The sequence below is a fragment of the Lutra lutra genome, chromosome X, assembly GCF_902655055.1.
Source record: "Lutra lutra chromosome X, mLutLut1.2, whole genome shotgun sequence".
NCBI lineage: Eukaryota > Metazoa > Chordata > Mammalia > Carnivora > Mustelidae > Lutra > Lutra lutra.
The window spans coordinates 63,356,057-63,381,940 of record NC_062296.1 but is presented as its reverse complement, the minus strand read 5'-3'; the positions used below and the strand labels follow the sequence as shown (position 1 = coordinate 63,381,940).

General features: G+C 38.3%; 1 protein-coding gene across 4 annotated transcripts in view; it reads left to right on the top strand.

The window, feature by feature from the left end:
- USP9X (ubiquitin specific peptidase 9 X-linked) overlaps positions 1-25,884 on the top strand; it is a 166,666-nt gene that overhangs the window by 54,849 nt on the left and 85,933 nt on the right. For all 4 annotated transcript variants that reach the window (XM_047715204.1, XM_047715206.1, XM_047715203.1 and 1 more), the window contains 5 exons: positions 12,846-13,099; positions 18,712-18,857; positions 20,937-21,016; positions 23,109-23,221; positions 24,450-24,668. In XM_047715204.1, coding sequence (XP_047571160.1) covers positions 13,004-13,099; positions 18,712-18,857; positions 20,937-21,016; positions 23,109-23,221; positions 24,450-24,668 — 654 coding nt within the window. In that variant the 5' untranslated portion in view covers positions 12,846-13,003. The remainder of the gene's footprint in view (positions 1-12,845; positions 13,100-18,711; positions 18,858-20,936; positions 21,017-23,108; positions 23,222-24,449; positions 24,669-25,884) is intronic.

The window sequence follows — 25,884 nt, the reverse complement described above, 5'->3', positions numbered from 1 at the left end:
GGTTTCATACAATACTTTTTTAAAAAATCACTTAAGAGCAGAAAGGAGAAAAATGCATTTATACTGTTTGGGGATTGGGTCTGCCAACCTCTTTATGCTCTTATGCTGGAAGTTGATCTCTGACTTCAGTTTTGAAACAATTTTGGTTAACAAGTTTTTTTTTCTTTTACTACTGTGAATATGTCATCCCACTGCTTTCTGGCCTCCATATTGTCTCATGAGAAATCAGCCAACAGTGTTACTGAGGAACCTTTCTATGTGATGATTTGCTTCTTCCTGCTTTCTCATTTCTTTTTGTATTTGGCTTTTGACATTTTGATTATGTTTCTCAATCTGGTCTCTCTGAATTTATCCTACTTGGATTTTGCTGAAATTCTTGGATGTATAGATTAATGTTTTTCACTGAGTTTGGGGGGAGTTTGGACCATAATTTCTTTAAATATCTTTTCATTTCTCTTTCTGGGCTGCATTATGCATATGTTGGTATGCTTAATTATGTTCCACTTGTCTCTGAAACTCATTTTTTTCTCTCTCTGTTCTACAGCTTGCTTATTAGTCTGTTGATCTTTTAGTTTGCGGATTCTTTTTTCTGATAGCTTGTATCTTCTGCTGAACCACTTCATTTAATTTTTTGATTTCAGTTATTGACTAAAAATTCTGACTCGAATTTTCATTTGGTTCTCTTTTTAAAAATTTCTCTTTCATCTCTTTATAGTCTCTTTTTAAACGTCATCTTTTCCTTTACTTTTTTTGTTTTGTTCTAAGATTTTATTTATTTATTTATTTGGGAGAGAGTGCGTGCATACATAGAGCAGAGGGGCAGAGGCGGGGAGCCCAACATGGGGATTGATCCCAGGACCTGGAGATCATGACCTGAGCCGAGCTGAAGGCAGATGCTTAACCAACTAAGCCACCCAGATACCCGTTTGCTTTATTTACTACTTTTAAGCCCGCTTTTCTTTAGTTCTTTGAACATACTCGTAATGGCTGTTTTGAAGCCTTTGCTAAGTCTGACATGTGGACCCTCTCAAAGCCAGTTTCTTTTGCCTGCCCCTTCCCCTGTGTATAGGTCACAGTCTCCCATCATTGCACATCTTGTAAATTTGGGGGGGGGAATCACTGGATCTTTAATCTACCATAGCAGTTTTGGATACTGATTCCCCACTACCATACCTAAGGACTTGTTACTTGCTTGTCTCTCTAGCAGCTGGCTATAATGGAATCATTTTCCTTGCAATGTGCAGCCTGTGATTTTACTCTTCAGAGGGTAGAGGCTTAGCATAACTGTAAAGCTGTCTCTCTCTGTTGGTATCACATGCAAATGTTAGTCTCCCCTAATTGTTGGCTGCTGGCTTGATTGTTTTAGGTGATACCCTGGGATTTAATTGCCACACAGACTGATCCAATTCAGTTTTTCTCCTTTGTAGGGGATAATCCTGGAGTTCAGTCTTTGAGGTCTGTTTTGACCTCCCTCAAGGGAGGCCCTTAGCTGTCTCTTTACCTGATTCTTCTTCTTAGGTAAACTGCTAGCTGGTTTCAAGTTTATCTTCTTGCTCTCAAGAGATAAACCAGCCTCTTTTTTTTTTTTTAAGATTTTATTTTTATTTATTTGAGAGAGAGCAAGCATGAGCAGGAAGAGGGGCAGAGAGAGCCTGATGTGTGCTCTATCCCAGGACTCTCGCTCGAATCATGACCTGAGCTGAAGGCAGATGCTTAACCAGCTGAGCCACCCAGGTGTGCAGCCAGTCTCTTGATTGGTTACTGCCTTGGTTTACATTGTTTTTAATGCACGCTCAGATTTGAACTTTCCTATACTCTCTTCCGAATGAAGTCAATTCCCTTTTAGAGAAATTTGAAACTTTCTTATGGCCTGCCTCTCCCCCTGGGCAAATCCTTTACAACATTGCTTCAGAATGGGGCTGGAGTGGGTGTGGGAGGGTGAAGCAATGGCTTAATTCTGTCAGTGAGACCCTCCCTTCATGAGTAGGATGTAGATAGGAGCAGCGGCCTTTGGTGCTCTCACCTTGTGTCTCCCAGTGTGGAACCTCCATCCTATGTGTGACATGGAATGAGGGCTATTAGGAGCCTGCAGAACCTGGGGTCAAACTTCTGCTCCACAAGTAGGGCTTGGATAGAAGAAAGGAGCCCGAGGCATCTCAACTGCTTGGGCCTGTGAGAGAGCCCTGCAAGTCAAAGTTGGGGATGATGAAAAAATGCTAGCTGCTTTCCCTCTCCTGGGGAGATAACCTTGACTGTGAGGTTGGAGGAGAGAGCCCTGTGTCCTTGGCTGCACCCACCCAGAATGGAGCTTCTGTCCTGCTGAGCTGGCCCAAAATGCCACAGGCTGACTGTTCTTACTGAGATACAGATTTTCTTTTTCCTTTTTCTTTCTTTGGTAGATTTTCTTCAATAAGTGTTTCTTGATTTACTATATACCCTTAGGGCAATTTCTGGGTACTTCAAAAAAATTTTTTAAGTAATTTTCACTGGTTACTGTTGTTTCACTGGAGAGAGTATCCACAGAGCTTCTGATGCCAGCATTCCAGAAGTCATTTTTAATTTAAAATTGCCTTTTAACTTAAGTTGCCTACAGCCACTTAAAAACTCATGTTTGAGAATGCCTTGGAAAAGATGCTGGAGTTTATTGAAGCTTTAATGTGTGTGTACAAGCTTCCAGTACCCTAATTGTGTACATAGGACTTGACAGACAACTTAGTATGAAGTTTTGAATAAGCATGTTTAACCAATTATGGAGCATTTCTAAATGAATACATTTTTTTTTTTAAAGATTTTATTTATTTATTTGACAGAGAGAGATCACAAGTAGACGGAGAGGCAGGCAGAGAGAGAGAGAGAGGGAAGCAGGCTTCCTGCTGAGCAGAGAGCCCGATGTGGGACTTGATCCCAGGACCCTGAGATCATGACCTGAGCCGAAGGCAGCGGCTTAACCCACTGAGCCACCCAGGCGCCCTAAATGAATACATTTTTGTTGCAATAAAAAAACTTAGAATGCAGGATGCAGTTCTGTTGTGATGACCTAATAGGAAGTTATCCATTGGAAGCAGTAGCGAGTGTATATGGTGACTTTATTTTAAAAATTTTCAAAATGTATTTTTATTGAAGTATAGTTGATCCACAGTGTTACATTCGTATATGGTGTTTTAGTGACAAAAATTAAGGCCTGTGTGTGTTTAATAGTGGTTGGTAATAGAATATGAGCAGTTAGCTAAAGTAATGTTTTGGATTTAACAAAGATTAATTAGACATCTTTATTTGCATTAGCCTGAGTTAGTGATTGGCTGTGAAGCTGTCTAGAGCTAGCATCACATTTGGGGTCTGGGGAACCTGTGCTTAATGTAGCTGCCTTGATTGGTTTTGTGTCTAATATAACTTAATTGTGAGAAGAATGAGCCCTGTGTCAATGATAATGGCAGTGCTGGTGTAGCTAGGAAAAGAAAAGTCCTTTGCTCTTGAGCAAGGACTACATTTTAAAATTGCCTAGGGATATTTAGGTTTGTAGCTATAGACTCAGCTATTGAAATAACTTACTGCATTTTAAACTCCTGAAACCTGAAATCTCATGTCACACTGAACAATCGTTTTTTATAATGTGTTTTTTTAATTATGCTGTATTTCTTAGGAATATAGTGATAGCATTTTAGAAGTAAATTCTGTGGTATGTAGCTATTAACAATGTTGTAGAAGAATGACATGGGAAATTTTTAAATGAAGCGAAAAACCCAGTTTTATAAAATGTTTTTGGATCAAAAACATTTTGATGGAGTTTATCTTGGAGTTGGGGATATGGTGAGATTAATAGTAGATTTTTTTCCTTATTTTCTAACGTTAACACATGGCATGGTTAAAACCGTAGAATCGTGGAGCTTGTGCTACCTGGGGTGGAATCCTGGCTCTCCCATTTTCACTGCCTATTTATTCACTCTGCCCTAGTTTCTTTACTCCTGAAATGGGGCTAATAATAGGCTTGTTCTGAGGATTAAATAAGTTATACGTATAACTTACTTAGAATAGTGCCTGACACAAAGTAAACACTCAAACGGTAACTATTATCATCGCTATTAATAAGAGAATTTTTATTTAAAATCTGTCAGAGGTATGTCAGCCTGGCTGTAGTAGTGTTGAAGTTGGGAAATTAGGGATGAAAAATAATTAGGGCTGATTGAGAATGACCTTGAATAGTGTTTATGTAAAATGTGGAGAGGAGGAAGCCACTAAAAATTTCAGAGACTGAAAGTGTTGGATTAATTTACCATTGATAAACTAAACAGATTGGTATCGTGGAGATCAGCCAGTATGCTGTTAAGATTGGAGTCTCTTAATGTGCAGTGGGAGTGGAAAAGATAATTTGGGACACATTAGAAAAGAGGAATTGTTGGAAACAAGAAGGGAGAGGGTTTGACTTTGATGTTATTTTTATTGCCCCCCCCACCTCTTTTTTGTTTTGAGTACCTACCTGTTGTGTGCCAGTGAATCCTTGGGATATAAGGATGACCAGAGTTCATAAAACTTCTACCCTTAGGGAACTTTTGTTTTTGTAGGGAGAGTGATCATCATACAGATGCTTTAAGAAAAGTGCAGCTGACTCTCAGAGCCTCGGGGGTTATTTGGTGAGTTCTGAGTCAGGTGAGTTGAGCGCTGGTGAATCAGTATGGGAAAACTAAGCCGAATGCTCTTTCAGAGACTTGAGTCCACATGGAGGAGGAGTACATTAGAAGGAACAAGAAGGTATATTGAACTGGCGTTAGGACGGGATGGGGTGGGGTGGGGAGGGTAGTTGCAAGATGAGACTGGAGTTGGGTATTCATTGACCTTGTTAGTATTTTGGTCTTCATCCTGGTCTTTGAAGATTTTTAAGCAGGGCCATGATATGATGTAGTTGGCATTTTAATAAGAGTCATAGTGTTCATTTCTGATGCCAAAAAGATAAAATATAATTGGAGGCTTGACAATAACCATGATTTTAGGAGAAAGATCATAATCCCTTATCCTTGTCCCCCCAACCCTTTTCCCCCCATCTTAATTCTCCCCCTTCAGAGAAAACATTTTGAAAGCTTTGGAGAACCTTCATGATTTTATGGAGGAGCCAATGGCTTTAGAGTCTAACACATGTTAGTAACTGCCATGTTGGACAAGCTCAAGTTACTTAATGTTTTAGTTTCTGTTCATGTCTGTTAAATTGGATTAATAGTCATATGGAATAGGTGTCATGGTGAGGTTATACAAATAAAACACCCACTGTTGTGCCTGATGCATAAGTTTGGTAGAGTAATGTAGAAATTAGGAGGGAACTGTAAGGGATCCTGTGGTATTGTGATTTAAAATACATATTTAGTCTTTATTCCAGTTTCTGGCACAGAGCTCAAAAACCCTAGGAATTAACTAAGTGGTAAGAGCCAAAAGGGACATCTTAAATTTTGTTAATGAGGTGACTTTTGGAAAGCCCCTAAGGATGGAGGCTGGTTGCCAGGGGGAACCGAAAACGTGATTAGAGTGTTGGAATTTTCAGCCCCTTCCCTTCCCCCTTCCTTGGGGTGTGGGGAGAGACTAGAGATTGACTTTAACCTTCAGTAGCCAATAATTTAATCAGTCATGCTTATGTAATAAAGCCTCCATAAAACTCCAAAAAGACGAGGTTCTGAGGGCTTCTGGATTGGTAAACACGTGGAGATTTGGGGACAATGGTGAGCCCAGAAAGAACATGGAAACTTCTTGCCCTTTCCCCATATGTTGTCTCATGCATCTCCATCTAGCCGTTTCTGAGTTACATCCTTTAATAATAAACCATAATGTAATAAGTAAATGGTTTTCTGAATTCTGTGAACCACTCTCGCAAATTAAACCCAAGGCACAGGGGTCATTGGGGCCTCCAGTCTATAGCCAGTTAGTGAGAAGCGTAGGTGACCGCTTGGACTGGTGACTGAGGTGGGGGAGAGGGCGATCTTGTAGGACTGGCTTAACCTGTGGGATCTGGTGGTGTCTCCAGGTAGATAATGTCAGAATTCAGAATGTCAGGACACCCAGCTAGAGTCTGAGAATTGCTTGTGAGGGGAAAAAACGCACACTGTAACTGGGTGTAGAATTGTAGAGTCACAGAATAAACTTTGAATGGAATGGAATCAAGTCTACAAAAGAAAATATTTCTTGGATCTTAGGACTACTGAAACCTATTTTGCCTTTACCCACTTGAGTGGTTCTAGGTCTAGTGTCTGAATATAATTGGTTTGAGGTTGCGTGACAAGAAATAATCATACATAGTTAAATAATTAGTTAAAGCAAATAAAATAGCAATGATAACAAGTAAGGTTACCTAAAAATTAGAATCTAGATTATTCCCAGTAACTATTTTTACTCACATTTCAGTGTTTTCTTAGAAGGGTTATTAAATCCTGTAAGTCCAGCTGTTGGTGCAGGTAATGAACTCCACATACTGTTTGTTTTTCTCTTGTGTCTTTTTTTTTTTTTTAATAGTTTTTGGGTTTTCTAGTTTCTATGTGTCCTTGGAAGTGTCTAAAACCTGCAATAGCTGTATGTGTCTTTTCTCCTGTAGTAGGAAAACTTCTATGTAGGACAGGATACTTTTTCTTCCAGATAACAGTGCATAGGAATTTTGCCTTTAAGCATATTGAATCTGTCATTGTGATAGAAATCCCAGTTTAAAATTCAAAAAGGTCAGGTTGCCTGGGTGGCTCAGTGGATTAAGTGCCGGACTCTTGATCGCTGCTTGGGTTATGATCTCAAGGTTGTGAAGTTGAGCTCTTTGTCAGGCTCCACACTTGGGATCCTGTCTCCCTCTTTCCCCTTCCCACCTCGTGCATGCTCTCTCAAATAAATCTTAAAAAAAAAAAAAAGATCTTACTGAAATAAAATGCAGGGGGCGCCTGTGTGGCTCAGTTGGTTGGGCATCTGCCTTCAGCTCAGGTCATGATCCCGGGGTCTTTTGGTCCCAGGGTCCTGCTCAGCAGGAAGCCTGCTTCTCCCTCTCCCTCTGCCTGCCACTCCTCCTGCTGTGCTATCTCTCTCTGTCAAATAAATAAATAAAATATATATATTTTTTAAAGATTTTATTTATTTATTTGACAGAGAGAGATCACAAGCAGGCAGAGAGGCAGGCAGAGAGAGAGGAGGAAGCAGGCTCTCCGCTGAGCAGAGAGCCCGATGCGGGGCTCGATCCCAGGACCCTGGGATCATGACCTGAGCCGAAGGCAGTGGTTTAACCCACTGAGCCACCCAGGCATCCAATAAAATCTTTTTTAAAAATAAAATTCAGAAAAGTCTAAAATACTCTAGTCTAAAAAAGAATTATTTTCATACTCTAAAATCTTTAATTAAAAAAAATACTTTTGGAGAAATTCAGTTCTGCAGACTTTAAAGTGAATATAAATGGTTGCCACTTACGGAATACTAGGTTATTTAAAAAAAAAAAAAAAATGCCAGCCTTTAACCAGGTAAAGGTGATGCGTCTCCCATCTTGGAAGATACTGAGATGCTAAGTTTGAGTACAAAAAATGCTGTGCTCTAAAAAAGCATCTAATGTTGCCATTGTGATTACATGTTGTATTGCAGAAAATCCAACATAATTTCTGGTAAAACCTGAGAGAAAGGGAGAGCAGTGTCCTGCGATACCTTTTTTTTTCCCCCTAAAATAAAACTTGATGATTTGTTGAATTTGAGCATTCCTTTAGGAAATGGTTATTTGTTAAATTTTAAATTATTTGAATAATTTTTTAGTTGAGTATATTGCAGCTTTGACTGGGTAGAAAGCTTGTTCTAGCCTTGCTGAGTATGCCTAAATGTCTCCTGGAAAACAAGCTATGTAGAGTCTTGGGACTGCTTCTTGAAATCAAGTAAAACAGTGTAATTCCCATCTGTTTCCTCCACTTGAATGGGATTTATTAAGAAAGGTAGCAGTGTTATTCTTGGATAATTTAGTTGTAGCAAAAGTTGATAAACTTTTTCCCATTCAAAGCTTTCCAAGTTATATTTGAAAACGTTATTTTTCCGATTATGACCTCAGATACTCAAGAACCCTACATAGTACATTATAGAAAGGGAAAAGAAAACATTCTGAGAATTACTGTGTTTGGTATTTGCAAAACACCTTTGTTAAAATAATCCTCATGGGATTTTTGTGGGTGGCATTATCTCAGTTTTAAACACCTGTGAAAATAGAGTGGCCATTAACTGACCTATAAGAAAGGCAGCTTGTTAAATGGCAGAGGTGGCATTTTGAAATAAAAGTTAAGTTTTAAAAATCCAGAAAGTATTTTTAATTGTTCCATACCTTTTTCTTGCTCTTAATCTTTCAGTCCTAGCATACCAAGGAAAAGGTATCCGTTCTTATGTGGTGGGAGAGAGTCAGCTGTTAAAAATAACAACATAGAGGGGTGCCTGGGTGGCTCAGTGGGTTAAAGCCTCTGCCTTCGGCTCAGGTCATGGTCCCAGGGTCCTGGGATCGAGCCCCGCATTGGGCTCTCTGCTCAGCGGAGAGCTTGCTTCCTCCTCTCTCTCTGCCTGCTTCTCTACCTACTTGTGATCTCCGTCTGTCAAATAAATAAATAAAATCTTAAAAAAAAATAACAGTAGAGAGACTGTACTATGCTGAGACCTGACATACCTGCTCAGCAGTACTGGAAATCTTGAAGTGTGGAGAACTTGACAGAGTTAGAAGAAAACTAGAAACCAAGGGACAGAAAGGTGAGAATCACAGTAAGAGGAGATAGGGATGGCAGGCAGCTTGAGGCCTTGTTAATGGGATATTCTGCAAGAGGCAGATTATGATTTAGTTCTGTGGTCAGAGTAAAAGGTATATTGTTTGGCAGAGAGGCTGCTTTTCCATTTACCTTAAAGTTATTTTTTTAAAAGATTTTGTTTATTCATTTGGCAGAGAGAGATCACAAGCAGACAGAGAGGCAGGCAGAGAGAGAGAGGGGTGGGGAAGCAGGCTCCCCACTGAGCAGAGAGCCTGATGCAGGGCTTGATCCCAGTACCCTGAGACCATGACCTGAGCCAAAGGCAGAGGCCCAACCAACTGAGCCACCCAGGTGCCCCTAAAGTTATTTTGTTTAAAGGGATAGTTCTTAGTAATCTGCAGAATACTTTCATTTAGAATAATTTATTTCCAGACTTTTGCCACATAGTTTTGATTTGTCTATAGATGGGAGGGTTTGGGGGGATACATACAGATAGAAGGATGTTGAGTATAAAACAACATGAGGATATAATTTTAAGATATTTTAACTGAAATGGTCTCCAAATGGTAAAGGACTATAAAGCAAGAGAGCAGTCAGTGCTATATATGTATGTGTGTATATATATATATATATATATATACACATATATATACAATTTTATTGTGAGACAATATATACAACCTTAAATTTAATCATTTTAACCATTAAGTGTACAGTTCATTGGCCATTAAGTACATTCATATTGTGCAACCATCACCGTCATCCATCACCATTCATCTTCAGCACTTTTTTTTTTATCTTCCCAGGCTGAAACTGTGCCTGTTGTTAACCCATTCTTCCCTCCCTGTAACCTCTGTAACCACCTTTCTACTTTCTGTATTAGTATAGGCACCTCATATTAAGTGTAATCATAGAATATTTGTTTTTTGTGACTGGCTTATTTTACTTAGCACAGTGTCCTCAAGGTTTATCCATGTTGTAGCATGTGCTAGAATTTCCTACCTTTTTAACACTAGAGAATATCTCATTGTATGTGCGTACCACATTTTGTTTATTCCTTCTTTCGTCCTTGGATTGCTTCCTGGAAAGACTTTTTATTTTTAATTTTTATTTATTTTTTTTTTAAAGATTTTATTTATTTATTTGACAGAGAGATCACAAGTAGACAGAGAGGCAGGCAGAGAGAGAGAGAGAGAGAGGGAAGCAGGCTCCCTGCTGAGCAGAGAGCCCGATGCGGGCCTCGATCCCAGGACCCTGAGATCATGACCTGAGCCAAAGGCAGCGACTTAACCCACTGAGCCACCCAGGCGCCCATGGAAAGACTTTTTAAAGAGAGATAGTATTGGTGTAGTGGACCAGGTAATTGTTAACTTTCTGCTTGTGCTTTGGTCACGTTACTTTTTACTTTATTTTTTCTTTAGATTATTTATTTGTCAGAGAGAGAGAGAGAGAGAGAGCGAGAGCATGTACACAAGCAGGCAGAGTGGCAGGCAGAGGCAGAGAGAGAAGCAGGCTCCCTGCTGACCAGGGAGACTGATGTGGGCTTAAAGCAGCTTAACTGACTGAGCCACCCAGGTGTCCCTTAAGTTACTTTTTAGATGCTTGGTTTTTAATTTTAGAAAAACACCACATTTTGTGTAAACAGTAAAAATTTACTTAGAAAGAAAAAAAAACCCTGGCTTTAATTTTTTGGTGTGCTTTAGGTTTTGTCTTCTTTCCTAGATTTTCCCCATACTTGAGAATATATTATGCTACTACTTCTACTGCCCCGTAAGATTGTGACTCACTTCCTCTCAGTAGGTGGTAGCCAGGTGGAGGTTGTGTTTAAGGGAGGGTGGGAGGCTCTGAGGTTATACTGCTGAGTACATGTCCGTTGACTTCTTTGTGAATAACTGGCTCTAAGTTCAAGATCCCTAAGTTTTGCTTCAATTCCACACTTGGAGAGTGAACTATTTAGTGGATGTTTTCACCTGTTTCAGTATTCAAAACTAGTCCTCGCTGACATCACTACTACCTGCCACCATCCCCTTTGAAAAGAAGTAGAAAGGAAAGGAAACCTGGTGTCATCCAGGATTGTATAAACCAAGGAAACTCAGAGGTTCAAGTAGTGGTGCCACTTGTAACTCATGCTGAGAAGAAGGCACACAATAGCAAGAAGCAGTTACTCGATTTGCCATAGTAGAGCATCAGTGATGTATGAAGCAAGCATTCTCCCTGCCAAATGTATATATTCACAAAGCTTTGTCTGTAGTTTCAGGGGAGTTACTCTTGAAATCCATCCATAGTCCTCAGTTAAGACCCACTGGCTTAAAGCAATTTTGGTAGCTTAGACCCAGCCAGATGATGAGGGAAAATGGAAAAGGTGAAAAGGGAGGCAGAGATATTTCAGATTTTGGGGAAAGGGGAAGGATAGAGATTGGTGATTTTTCAGTAAGGGAGACTAAAGCATATTTATAGACAAATAACAAGGCATCCAGGAAAAGAGCGAGAGGATCATCCTTTGAGGGAAGCATACAAGTGGATCATGAACCCAGGTTGGGAAGCAAAGGGAAGAAATGGAAAAAATTTGAAGTAGAGAAGAATCAGGTTGAATTGATGAGCTGATAAATTTAAGTGGCAAGGAAAGAAAGGTACTCAAATAATTTGCCAGCAGACCCAGAATGACTAAAGAAAATTATTAGCTAGTTTCTCCAGGTTTTTAAAATTGTTTACTTCATGTGGATTTTTTTTGTAATGTAGGGTGTATGAAACTGGAAAAAAAAAGTGAAAGAGAGGCTGCTCAATCATGTTCCCTTTTGTATTTTCACTTTATGTATTAAACATTTTTCTGTGTGTGTTTTTAGCCTCACCAGTACTTGATATTATCAGTCTTAAGCTTCGTTGTTGTTACACAAATCTAATAAGTGAAACAAAATCTTGTTAGGGACATATCTCTGGGTTAAGCGATTTTATTTATTTGTTTGTTTGTTTTTAAAAATTTATTTTTAAAGATGTATTGATTTTAGGGGTGCCTGGGTGGCTCAGTTAACGTGTCTGACTTCAGCTCAGGTTCTGATCTTAGAATTCTGGCATCGAGCCCCTCGACCCCGAGATCATGACCTGAGCCAAAGTCAAGAGTCAGACATTTAACTGACTGAGCCACCCAGGTGCCCCAAGTGATTATGTTTAAATTGGAGGTAAACATGGACTGTTATGGACTAAATGGAAAGTATGCTCGCCTTTTAATGAAATACTGTAACTCATCAGCTATGGCTCTCAATCTCATGGCACAATTCTCAATCACCAGGGGAGAATTTATGGAAAGTACTGATACCTGGGCTTCACGCGCAGATGCAGTAATTTGTTCAATCTGGAGAGGGGTGTGCACAATACTGTTTTTCCAAGCATCTCAGATGATTTTAGTATGCAGCTAAGGATGAGAGCCACTGGTAAAATGAATATATAGAATTGAGGGCTTGCTGGCATTCCCCTGTACACCTTTGCTGGTCAGGTAACAAAGAATTCCATTGTTAAACAGTTGTGGTCTGTAGCCCTGTAATGCCTCTGGGAATGCCTGTGACCAAAACCTTGGCAAAAGTGAAGAGTCAGGATCACTTCACAGAATAGGTTCTTTTAAGAATAGTAGTATATAGTTTGAACTTTTTCCAATGAAAAATTCCCCCAAAGTTTTAAAGTTTCATTTAAAACTGTTATAAGCTTGTTAAAAAGCCATTTATAATGCCCTTGTACAATAGTGATACATGTTAGTTGTACAGTCTTTCCTGAAATGTTTTAAAAAATAGTATTTTGTTACCTGGCTTATGTCTTGAATATAATATTTTTACAGTGTATGGAAGGTATTAGCAAATCCAAGACAGTTTTTTTCCATTCCATGATTGAATCAGAATGACTACTATAAATACCTTGATAATGTCTTTGGAATCCCAAAAGAAAGCTGAAACATAAGGCTGTGGTTTGGTACAAGCTGATCTATAGTTACCAGTTTAAGTTGAATATGGTATTAATGAGGCTTTAGCTTTTCACTTTATGCTCTCCTTATATAGCCACCTTCTCTTGACTAGATTCACTGGTACTACTAGGATTGAACAGTTTCTTAATTTAAATCTAAAACAAATGTACTTTTTTTTCTTGTAGGTTATGCAATGGTCTCTGCAAGATGGTTTATTCTTGAATTGGAGCTTTTTAAGACTGACAAATGCTGGTACTTCATCTTCTATAAGTGGACTATAATTTCTTTTCTCAAGACAACTACATAAGCAGACAAAATTGCAAAGATCTGCCCTGTGTCGAGTATGACAGCCACGACTCGTGGCTCTCCGGTAGGAGGGAATGACAGCCAGGGCCAGGCTCCTGATGGACAGTCTCAGCCCCCCCTCCAACAGAATCAGGTAGGGTGTTTAAGATACTAGTTAAAGCTACGTTGGTATGTCTACTATGATATCAAATAATGGAGCATGTTCTGGGGTGTGCCTGGGTGGCTCTGTCAGTTCGGTGTCTACTTGGGCTCAGGTTATGATCACAGAATCCATGGGATCCTGCATCATTGAATTCCCTGCTCAGAGGGGAGCCTGCTTCTCCCTCTCTTTCTGCCTGCCACTCTGCTTATTTGTGCTGTCGCTCTCTGACATACAAATAAAATCGTTACTTGTTTAAAGATTTTATTTATTTATTTGACAGAGAGATCACAAGTAGGCAGAGAGGCAGGCAGAAGGGGAGGGGGAAGCAGGCTCCCTGCTGAGCAGAGAGCCTGTTGTGGGCCTCGATCCCAGGACCCTGAGATAGTGACCTGAGCCAAAGGCAGAGGCTTAACCCACTGAGCCACCCAGGCGCCCCTTTCACCTACTTTTTAAAAAAAGATTTTATTGGGACGCCTGGGTGGCTCAGTTGGTTAAGCAGCTGCCTTCGGCTCAGGTCATGATCCCAGCGTCCTGGGATCGAGTCCCACATCGGGCTCCTTGCTCATCAGGGAGCCTGCTTCTCCCTCTGCCTCTGCCTGCCATTCTGTCTGCCTGTGCTCGCTCTCTCTCCCTCTTTCTCTCTGACAAATAAATAAAATCTTTAAAAAAAAAAAAAAAAAAAGATTTTATTTATTCATTAGATAAAGGAGGAGAGCACACAAGCAGAGGGAGATGGTCCTGTTCCTAAAACCCTGAGATCATGTCCCAAGCTAAAGGCAGACGTTCAATTGACTAAGCCACCCAGGTGCCCCTCAACTACTTTTTCTAATATATACACTTGTATTGGGTAATACCCAAATCAGACAGACGCACTTAAATTTGTGATGTGCAACTTAAACAACATTTACAGGTGACTGTATAGCTGAGGGGCAGGCACATGAATCACAGACATGCTGCTTACAGTTGGCGCATGTTTATGTGGAACTCCGTATGGATAAGTTTTAGGCAAAAATACTGTTATTGTAGGGTACTTAAGTTTGTCACTTGGGGATAAGTTCTTCTTGTCCAGTTACTATAGATTAGACAATCTATTATAGGAATGGTAGAAAAGAGATGTGCGTGTGTGCTCTCTCCCTCTTTGCCCTCTCTTCTCCTTCTGCCATTTTAAAGAAGTGAGCAAGTCAGGTTTTAATTTTGTTTTTCCAAATAAATGTGTCACCTTTATTCGTTTTCCTCTCCAGTTCCCACGTTTAAGCCATAAAATACTGAAGTAGTAGTCACAAGTAGCACACAGAATCATTAAGTCTTAGTGTCATAAATTTGTTGCTAGTATTCAGGTTTCGTTAAACATAGAGATTTGTGTTGGATGCCAGAGAATCTATTTTTAAACCAGGAACTAGAAGAGTTTCGGTATATTTCATTCTCTATTTATTTTTATTTTTTAAATATTTTTAATTTGAATTCAATTAACATACAATGTAATATTGGTGTCAGAGGTAGAGGCCAGTGATTCATCAGTCTTAAATTTTACTTACTTTTAAGATTCAAGTATAATTAACATAGAGTATTATGTTAGTTTCACATGTACAGTATAAACAGTTCTGTACCTTACTTGGTGCTCATCTGTTTCACCTATCCCCTACCTACCTTCTCTCTGGCAGCTACCAGTTCTCTATATTGGAGAGTCTGCTGGACTATACTGAAATTAAAATTTTTTTAAAAAGTGTTTTTTGGGGGCGCCTGGGTGGCTCAGTGGGTTAAGCCGCTGCCTTCGGCTCAGGTCATGATCCCAGGTCCTGGGTTCAAGCCCCACATCGGGCTTTCTGCTCAGCAGGGAGCCTGCTTCCTCCTCTCTCTCTGCCTGCCTCTCTGCTTACTTGTGATTTCTCTCTGTCAAATAAATAAATAAAGTCTTTAAAAAAAATAAAATAAAATAAAAAAATTAAAAAAAAAAGTGTTTTTTGGGGGATGCCTGGGTGGCTCAGTTGGTTAAGCATCTGCCTTTGGCTCAGGTCATGATTCCAGGGTCCTGGGATCGAGTTCCACATTGGGCTTCTTGCTCAGGGGAGAGCCTGCTTCTCTGTCTGCCTTGCGCTGCCCCTGCTCATATTCTCTCTCTCTCTAGCAAATAAAAAAAAGAAAGTGGTTTTTGTTTGTCTCCATTTGTCCTTGTTTCTCAAATTCCACATAGTGAAATCACTAACTTATTTCTTTCTCTAACTTATTTGTCTTTCTCTAACTTATTTCACTTAGCATTACACCCTCTCAAAATATCCTCTTGTTGAAAATAGCAAGATTTCATTCTTTTTATGGCTGAATAATACTCCATTGTATTTTCTGTTTTATACCTGTATTGTGCATGGAGTTCTGAGTTCTTTTTCAGTGTTTTGCTGCTTACATGGCTTTAAACAAATACTAAACATTTGCTCTAATCTCAGTTTTATTTTAAGGTACACTTGATAATTTTTAGAGCTCTTGGGTTTGTGATATCCACCTGTTAATGCATCTGCATTACATTCTCATCCATCTAATAGTGGTTGAGTGTTGCGGGGTTTTTTTTGTTGGTTTTTTCTTTTTGAGAACACTCATGATTAAAACAAAACAAACTACATTCTTAGCTATCTGTAGAATCCTTCACTTTTGCCTGCTTACTCTCTACTTTTTAAAATTAGGATTTTAGTTACTTCACAAGATTTGACCCTTTGAACCAAGGAGTAATAACCATAACACTAATCATTATCCAATTTATGGATCCATTTTGGAATATACTTTTTACAAGTTGGCATAAAGGGAATTTCTAAGATCAATATAAAATTTCACTTGTATAATTTTTAAAGGAGAAAGGATATATAATTTCCACAGGAGGAAAATTTTGCCTCTGGTATGTAATAGAACTTGGTCTTGAATGAAACAACCTTGGCAAAGGTACTGTGGGCTGAAAACTCTTGGGTGTGGTTGTTAGGAGGGTACAAACTTTCTGGAATGTATTTTGGCAATATATATGTCAGTACCCCTAAAAGAGTTTATATTGTTGTTGTAATTATATTTCCAGGAACCTATCCTACAGAAAAACCGAAGTTCAACACAAAGATTTATATATTTTGGAAAACCTTTTTTGGGGTGCCTGGGTGGCCCAGTTGGTTGGGCGACTGCTTTTGGCTCAGGTCATGATCCCAGAGTCCCAGGATCGAGTCCCACATCAGGCTCCAAGCTCCATGGGGAGTCTGTTTCTCCCTCCCACCTTCTCCCCTCTCATGCTCTCTCTTACTCTCTCTCAAATAAATAAAGAAAACCTTAAAAAAAAAACAAAACCCTCTTTACAGCTCTGGGTTTGTTTTGTTTTATTATGTTTTGTTTTTTTAAGATTTTATTGTCAGAGCACAAGCAGTAGAGGAAGAGGGAACAGCAGACTTCCTGCTGAGCCGGGAGCCTGATATAGGGCTCAGTCCTAGGACCCTGGGATCATGACCTGAGCCAAAGGCAGAGGCTTAACCCACTGAGCCACCCAGGTGCCCCACAGCTCTGTTTATGTTGGCGATAAAAGTGGCAAAATACTAAATATCTCTTAATTAACTTATTTAATACTATGTAACCATTAGTCAATTTTTTTTAAAAAGATTCTTAATAATGTGGGAAAATACTCAAATGTTGAATGGAAAAGGGCATAGACTTAAGCAGATATAATCCCAGTTCTAAAATTTCGATGGAATTTTTGGCTCATAGAACAAAGGTTGCAAGGAAATAATTGAAAGTGTCAGCAGTGCTTGTCTGTTGTTGTGGGTATTACAGATGTTTTCATTATTGTATCTTTATTATTTCTAAATATATACCAGGGGAAAGGGTTTGTTAAAACCTTACATATTTTTTTAAAGATTTTATTTATTTGATAGATCACAAGTAGGTAGAAAGGCAGGCAGATAGAGGAGGAAGCAGGCTCCCCGCTGAGCAGAGAGCCCCACACGGGACTCGATCCCAGGACCCGGAGATCATGACCTGCACTGAAGGCAGAGGCTTAACCCACTGAGCCACCCAGGCACTCCCTGAGTTACATATTTTAAGTGCTAATATTTCTGTTGGGCTTCTAACACTTGAATTATGTGCTATAGATTTCATTTTTTTTTTTTTTTTAAGATTTTATTTATTTGACAGAGATCACAAATAAGCAGAGAGGCAGGCAGATAGAGAGAGAGGTGGAAGCAGGTGCCCTGCTGAGCAGAGAGCGCAATGCGGGACTTGATCCCGGCACCCTGGGATCATGACCTGAGCCGAAGGCAGAGGCTTTAACCTACTGAGCCACCTAGGCACCCCTCATTATTTTTCTTGAGACTAGCTCTGTTCCAGATGATGTTCACCATCTTAAATAAAAGTTCACCATTTGGTTGCAAATTAGCTCTATGAGTTCATGTATAAATTTTGTGAGAGCCCTGCATCGGGCTCTTGCTCCACAGGGAGCCTGCTTCTCCGTCTCTCTCCTGCCTGCCTCTCTGCCTACTTGTGATCTCTCTCTGTCAAATAAATAAATAAAATCTTTAAAAAAAATTTGTGAGTAGAACATATTAATGGTGATATACCCAGCTGTCTTGAGTACAAGCATTTACTGATGCTGAAATGATAGGAGAGGATCCCTTGTCTTCTGTAAGGGCCATGAACCTACAATGGGTAGAAAATTCAAGAACACATGAGTAAAAACGAGGTTAAAATTTAGGTCAGTTTCAATTTAAAAGAGTACCATCTGCTCTCGAAAGAAGAATGTGAGAGTCATAAAGTTCATTTACTTAGTTGCAGAAATACGTGCATCTAAAGGGGGAAAGAGAAGGATATTCTAAAAATGAAGTGAAAGTGAGTAAAATTAAACCTATTAGTTGAAAATAATGTGGCTTAGGGGTACCTGTGTGGCTCAGTCAGTTAAATATCTGCCTTTGGCTAGGTCATGATCCCAGAGTTCTGGGATTGAGCTCCGCATTGGGCTCCCTGCACACTGGAAAGCCTGCTTCTCCCTCTTCCTGCCACTCCCCATGCTTATGCCCTCATCTCTCCCTCTTTCTCTGTCAAATAAATAAAATCTTTAAAAAAAAAAAAAAAAAAAGAAAGAAAAAATTGACGTGGCTTACTTAGAAACCACAACCATGAAGTTTTAATAATTGTTTGGGTAGTAGTTTGAGACAAGGGAAAATGCCGAGTAGAATAAAATTTGTTTTTCCCCTTCAAATTAAAAAATGAAAGTTATAATTCAGAACCTTCCATCTGTGAAATGTGAAATGCATTGTTTCATATTTGTACAATAATTCCTATTGTGGCAGGGCTCGTATAATGGGAAACCTGGATTCAAATCCTGACCATAGAGTTGGAACTGTGTGACCTTGGGCTAATTACTGACTGACTGAATTTGTTTAAATGGTTGTTCAATACTTCTTAGGGTGCTAAAGATTAAATAAAATTATTTTAAAACATAGCACAGAGAATACCTGAAACATTTTAAGTTTACAATGATTTTATCTTTAAAATTTTATTCTTTTACCCTAATCTGTGTTGGTGTTTGAATTATTGGATATTGTACATATGTTATAGAAACCTAAATCTGGAATATCTAATTTTTAATTAAGACTTCATCGCCTGATTCTTCCAATGAAAATTCCCCGGCAACTCCCCCAGATGAACAAGGTCAAGGTGATGCCCCACCACAGCTTGAAGATGAGGAACCTGCATTTCCGCATACTGACCTGGCAAAGTTGGATGACATGATCAATAGGTGAGTTTGATTTGTTTTGTTTTCTTAAAGTGTGTAATACACAGGAAATCCAACAGTTCTGCAGCATATTAATTAGTAGTAAGAAAAGAGAGTGGGCAGAAATACCACAGTAGCCACATTGCCTCCTTAAAGCCTTAACATCTTAGTGCTTACCAAGTGCTTTGTTACCCATGATTCTTAATCAGGGAGTAACAGTGTCAATAAAAGTTTTCAGATTAATGATGATGACCCAAGCTGGCTCGTGTGTTTCTGAAGTAGAACCATATATGTGATTTCCCTCTTTCAGAGTTTATGAAGATTTTTTTTTCCTTTTTTGGTATGTTGGTTGCTACCGTAGTTGGATTATTTTCTTAATTTTTGCATGGTCCTGAGGTAAGCCAGGTCATTAGAACATTGAGTTCCTCAGAGCCTGCCTCTTGTGAGCCCTTGACTAGTCTAAGGCATTTAACCATCTTCTAAGGCATTTAACCATCTCAGCCCTTTGTTTTTCTTGATCTTCACCTCAGGGGCAAGTTCAGAGTGTAATTTTTTATACTTGCAGTGGAAGACTCAGAGTGAAAGTTTAAGCTTGTGTACAGGGGAAATTAAGATTTAAAGAAGATAAGGAAAGAGTGGTGTAGGGGAATCCCCACATGGCTGTGGTCTCCACCAGGCTGTGGGCTCAACAAGTGAGTGCTAGGGAGGTGTGACAAATCCCCTCCCCCACCCTAAAAAGGAAAGTAGGAAAATACACACACATATAAGCATTTGTCTTGCTAAATTTTCTTGTTCTTTTTCACTTTCTAAAAATATGTTAACACTGTTAATGTATATAATAGAAGGGAAACTCCTTATATTTTTTTTTCCCAACGAATTCGGATTACATAAGTAATAAAATTATGTACTGTTAAACATGGAAATACTATGTTGATAAATTTCTGCAACATCCTTCTTTACACATATCCCAACAAAAAATTACCTACAATAAGAAGTATGCTCTTCACATTATGTTTACTATCATTTGTATTGATTTTTTCTACAGATAGATTTTTACTACATCATTTTGTAACTAGCTTTCCTCACTTCATTTATCTTGAAAATTTTCCTGTTATTTTTAACTCACTGTTTTTAATAGTATATTTGAATATTTGAAGGAACATATTAACTGTGATTCCAGTAGATACCTATAATAATGGTATACAATGAATTGTAAAAAAATCAGAAATCCTGTAAAGTTAATGTCCCTGACTATTCTTTTTCTATACAGAGACATAGCAAAAGGTTTTACTGTTGCTTTTTCTTTCTGTCTGGTGACTGGAGGTTGTTAGTAAAGGGTACTTCTTATGCAGACTTGAGGACAAAATTGCATATTAGCAAATTCTCAGGGGAAGAAAAATACAAATTATATTTTAATGTGAATAAAAACAATGACAAAGGTGGTATGCATTTGTTTTTAATAGATTACATAGTCATGGAGCACTTTTTCCTCAAAACCAGAGTTTTGGGAGCAGTGAGGAGGAAGGGATATAGGGAAGGACGGCTTCAGAGATGGTTGGGCTGCCATTGGGGCCAGAGAAAGCACCACTTGGGTACATGTTGCGTCCTTTTTGGAGGGAGAAGGGTACCTGTGGAGGCAGAGCGACCTGGAGAGCCGCATCTCACTTAACTTCCAGGAAAAATAGACAAATTATGAATTGAGGCAGAATTCTGTTATTTTCCACCTAAATTTTTCTCCTTTGCGAGGAAATGGAAGACCGCTGAGAGGTTCATTATAACAAATCCTGAAACAGCACTTTTCTATGAACTTGAACAATAGGTATCTATTTAATTGAGACTTGATTATTGTAGTTTTATGTTCTATGATACTAAAATAATCCCCCCCCGCTATCTTTTGTTTGTTCTTTAAAAGAAAATTGTAGATATGACAGATGGAGCTTAGTTTCACAAAGCAGATATTCTGCCAACCTTGTTTTAATATTTTAATGTTTTTTGATACTAATATTTAATATTTTCATGCTGAGGTAATTATAATTAGTAACTCATTTATAGTGCTTTAGAGTACAACCAATAAACTGCTTTTTATATTATTAAAACTCTTAGGCCTCGATGGGTGGTTCCAGTTTTGCCAAAAGGGGAATTAGAAGTGCTTTTAGAAGCTGCTATTGATCTTAGTAAAAAAGGTAAGTTTGGATGTTCTTAACGCTTTTCATAATATATGCTACTAATAGAGTTTCACTTCATCCCTGAAGACTTCGTTCTCTGTCATAAGCACTTGATATTCCTGGACTAGAACACCTCACTAAATTTTGCTGTGGCTTATCATATATCCCTGGAGCAAGGGTTCAGAACCTTTGGACAACTTTCAGGGCATGTTCGTGAGCTTGCTGAAGTTCCACATAAAATTTGTGTATATTCATTTTTAAACTAAACTGTCTAGTTTACATGTTGATTAATTTGTTTAATTAAAGATTTTTGGGGGGTGCCTGGGTGGCTCATTGGGTTGAGCCGCTGCCTTCGGGCTCAGGTCGTGATCTCGGAGTCCTGGGATCGAGCCCCGCATCGGGCTCTCTGCTCAGTGGGGAGCCTGCTTCCTCCTCTCTCTCTGCCTGTCTCTCTGCCTGCTTGTGATCTCTCTGTCAAATAAATAAATAAAATCTTGGGGGGGGGTTTTCCCCAAAAGATAAAAGAGACTTGAAAGATGAGGTCTAGTGTTTTACCTTGTCTAGAAGTGAAAGCTTGATGTTGGAATTGATTATACTTTCTAATTACTTTGATCTGCTCTAGGTATAGTTGAATTCTCTTAGCAAAGGACAACTATTATAATATTCTCTTTGTTTTTGAGGCATTGGAGATTAAGATAAATGGCAATAACATTTCAGTTTCTATAATAGGGTAGCCATGGATGTATTCTAACTATCAATAGGATTATCACAGTTGAAGTTGATTATTATAAAAATTAATCTGCTTATGTCTGTCTCACTCCGTGGCAAGGGTGATATTTCCTTTGTCTTAGAATAATTACCTTCCTTCATTTAAAGAAAGTCTCCACACCTGTTTAATCTTGTAAAAATACATTTCCAGATTGCAGTTGCTTACCACCAAATTTCTTTTGTTTGTTTGCACATTTATTAATTGAGCAAATTTTTGAAAAGTTTTATACTAGGCATGTTCTAGGTCCTGACTGTATAATGATATGTAAGAACACATAATGGTATTTCATTTAATATTCACTGACATTCTCTGGACATGTAGCCGCCCTCCCCCATCTTTCTTTTCTGGGTCGGTGGTTTATTTTGGGCAAGGTTCAGATTTTTAAATACAATACTGAGTTTAAAAGTCCCCTCTTCTGCACAGTTCAGAATCACAGAACACTTTATATACAAATTGAATAACTTTTCACTTTGTCCTCAAACGTTAAAGATTTTCAAGGGGCACCTGGGTGGCTCAGTTGGTTTAGCGTCTGACTTTTGATTTTTGGCTCAGATCATGATCTCAGGGTGGTGAGCTCAAGCCCTGATGAGTTGGGCTCCGCACTGAGTGTGGAATCTGCTTAAGATTCTCTCTCTCTCTCTCCCTCTGCACTCCTTGTACAACCCCATGCTCACTCACACTCTTTATCTAACACCAAAAAATAATACTTACAAAAAAAGTTTTCTCTGTGTTTGGCCAGGGAGGGCATGTGGCTCAGTTGCCTTTCTGAAATCAGATGAAATGAAGCAAAGCTATAAAGAAGCATAGATGTTGGGGCAGTGAAAGACACTGAGACAAAACAATTTATCTTACTCAATGAAACACTTAGGTAGAGTAGTGTAAGGGTATTGGTGTCTAGCCAAAATAAGATTTTAAAAATAGTTGTGAAACATCATTTTCTAAGTTTTTATTTTCAGAGAGTAAAATGCAATGAAGCATGTAGATTCCCTCTCAGTGGTACTGGTAACCATTTTACATTTAAGGTCTAGTGTCCTAATTTGAAATGTTTTCAATTCACCTTATTTGGTTTGATGTACTTTTATACAATTAAGTAGTTTTAAAATTCATTTAAGATTTTGTTTCTGAATCAGTTACCTTTTAGACACATACGAACTTTGATAATACTTGTCTATTTATATTTTTGACCTCTTAACAATAGATAATGGTATAAGTTTTTTCCAAAGCTAGTCTGAACTTCTTAGCTATTAGTGAAAAGTTTATTTATTTTTATCATGTAATTGGGCATTTTGAGACAATCAGAAAAATGCTTTCTTTACATTAATTTTTCTTCCCTTTTCTTAGGCCTTGATGTTAAAAGTGAAGCTTGTCAGCGATTTTTCCGAGATGGGCTAACAATATCATTCACTAAAATCCTTACAGATGAGGCAGTGAGTGGCTGGAAGTTTGAAATTCATGTGAGTCTTGCATTTGACTTACTTTAATCAGATTTTCATAGTGATGCCTGTGAATGTATTCTCCTATATCTGTAAAATATATATTTGGTTGTATATTTGATAAATTAATTGAATTAAAGGGTGTAATACTGAGGCACTTTAAATATACTTGTTATAAATAATTTCTATCAAAGGAAGCATGATCTTTTGGAGTGTGAGGTTTAGAGTTAGAACTCTCCTGGATTCTCAAATATCTTGTGACCTTAGCCAAGTTACCGCGTTTCATTAATTGTGAGATGCACCACAGATTCATTTTATGTACCACTAAGGAAGGAGAACACCCAATATGGGCAATCTAGTATCTGGGACACAAAGGGTCAGTGTAGAGAAATAAACTTAACCATACAGAAAGAGATGCGAAAGAAACCTGTATGTCTCAACCATGGCATCTTAGAGGGATAAAAAGTCTCCTGAGAATTTAAACAACAGGCCACTGTTCAAAGAGTTTTTGGTAATTTGAAATCAAATTATACTTTGGAAACAAAAAAATCCTTAAATGGTCTAAAGTTCATGGTATGCCCAAGTGATTGGCAGAAGCAGACAGTTTTTCTTTACAACGCAACACCTTCAGTTGAAGAAACTACTATGCATTGATAAATGAAATTTGAGAGAAAAAGTAAAACATGAATCTTAGATTGACGAAATGCTGTAAGTACTCCAAGTCTCTGTTCCCTATTCCACTCTGGAAATCTGCTCATAAGTTGTGAGGCAGATATTTTTGTGCTCTGTGGACTATTTTTCAAATACAACCATAGCACAAAAATCCCATCATCTTACTAACGTTGTAAGGGAAGAAATGGAAACTTTGGAGATGCTGTCAGACAATAAAAAATCTATTCCATCTTGGATAATTAATATATTGTGTAGGTTTTAGAATTGTTGCTTCTTGTGTACAAATTCCAAAGAGGGGAAAAAAAAATAGCAGTTTGGATCTGGTTTGTAGACACAGGGCAGTGCCTACTTCATTTCATAAGCCGTTGCAAATGGCTTTTTAAAGTAAGTACTATATAAAAGATAGTAAATGTTAATTTGGCATTTTGGTGTATCAGTTTGATCCCAGTATTAAACATTTGATCAGTATAAGAATATGGAGAGATCATAGTTAAAATACAGTTAAGATGGGAAGATCTTTCTATTTGGAGTTGCAGTGTTTTGATCTTACAAATGCCCTTTCCTCCTCATATAACAGAGGTGTATTATCAACAATACTCATCGTCTGGTGGAGCTATGTGTGGCCAAGTTGTCCCAAGACTGGTTTCCACTTCTAGAACTTCTCTCCATGGCCTTAAATCCTCATTGCAAATTCCATATCTACAATGGTACACGTCCATGTGAATCTGTTTCCTCAAGTGTTCAATTGCCTGAAGATGAACTCTTTGCTCGTTCTCCAGACCCTCGCTCACCAAAAGTGTGTTGGTTTGTTATTTTCATAATTAATACAGTTTTGCTCTGCCACAGAGCAATAAAAGATCTGTGTGAAGAAGGGATTTTGCATTATTTTGTGTTTTGGATTCTGTTTTCTTCCCCAGCTTTACTGAAGCATAACTGTCAAAATTGTTTTGAGTTGTGGTTTTTTGTTTGTTTGTTTCTTTTTTCTTTCTTTCTTTTGGCTTTCTCCATGTAGTTAGTTCCCATTGTCTTCTGCTCAGCCCTTTGGGAAATAGTCATAAATTAGGTTATATGAAGCAGGCCATAATTTTCCTCATTAATAAGAATAGACTAGGAGGTGACTTTGACCCAAGGCCATGATCACTGTGACATTCTAATGTTTTGACTTCAGGATCAAGTATATATCCTACAAATGCCTGATACTGTGGCATTAAAGTAAAATTATAAAAATTCTAAATGAAAGCAAAATAGTAATGAAACATGTGTGTGTTTGTGTGTGTGTACACACACACCAGTGTAAAAGTTCTCGAATGTAAATTATCTATATTGGCATAAATAGTATTCAGAATAAAAAAGCTATCCCTAAACTGTTCATCTTTTAATAAATATTAGATAATATATAGTTTTTAATTTTTAGAATTTAGGGAGAGTTTTTATTTCAGTTTTTTAAGATTTTTATTTATTTGAGAGGAAGAGTAAGCAAGAGAGCACAAGCAGAAAGAGGGAGAAGCAGACTCCACACTGAGTTGAGAGCCCAACCCAGGGCTCAATCCCGGGACTCCAGGTTTGTGACCTCAGCTGAAGGCATACGCTTAACCAACTGAGCCACCCAGGTGCACCTTTAGGGAGACTTTTTAATATTGTGGGCCTTATAAAAAGGAAAACCCAGCCAGGAAAATTTGAATTTATACATAAAACTTGAGGTTTATTCTGTAAAAAGTGGAAATCCTCAAAATGTGTTAAATGATACGTTATAGCTAAAAACATAGGAAGATTAGCTTTAGACTTTTTAAAAAAATTTTGTGCACATAAATGTATACATAACTATTGAGTATATTGGGCTGTTAGTCTCATTCCAGTTACTTGAGAAATGGAAATACAGAATTGCTGAATGCCATAAGAGACTGGGAATTAAAATGCTCAGATTTTTAATTGTTTTGAATTAGCTTCTTAAGACCGAAGAAAAATGTAGGAAAATACTATAATGAACTTACATAGAAAAGTGTTGTTCATTT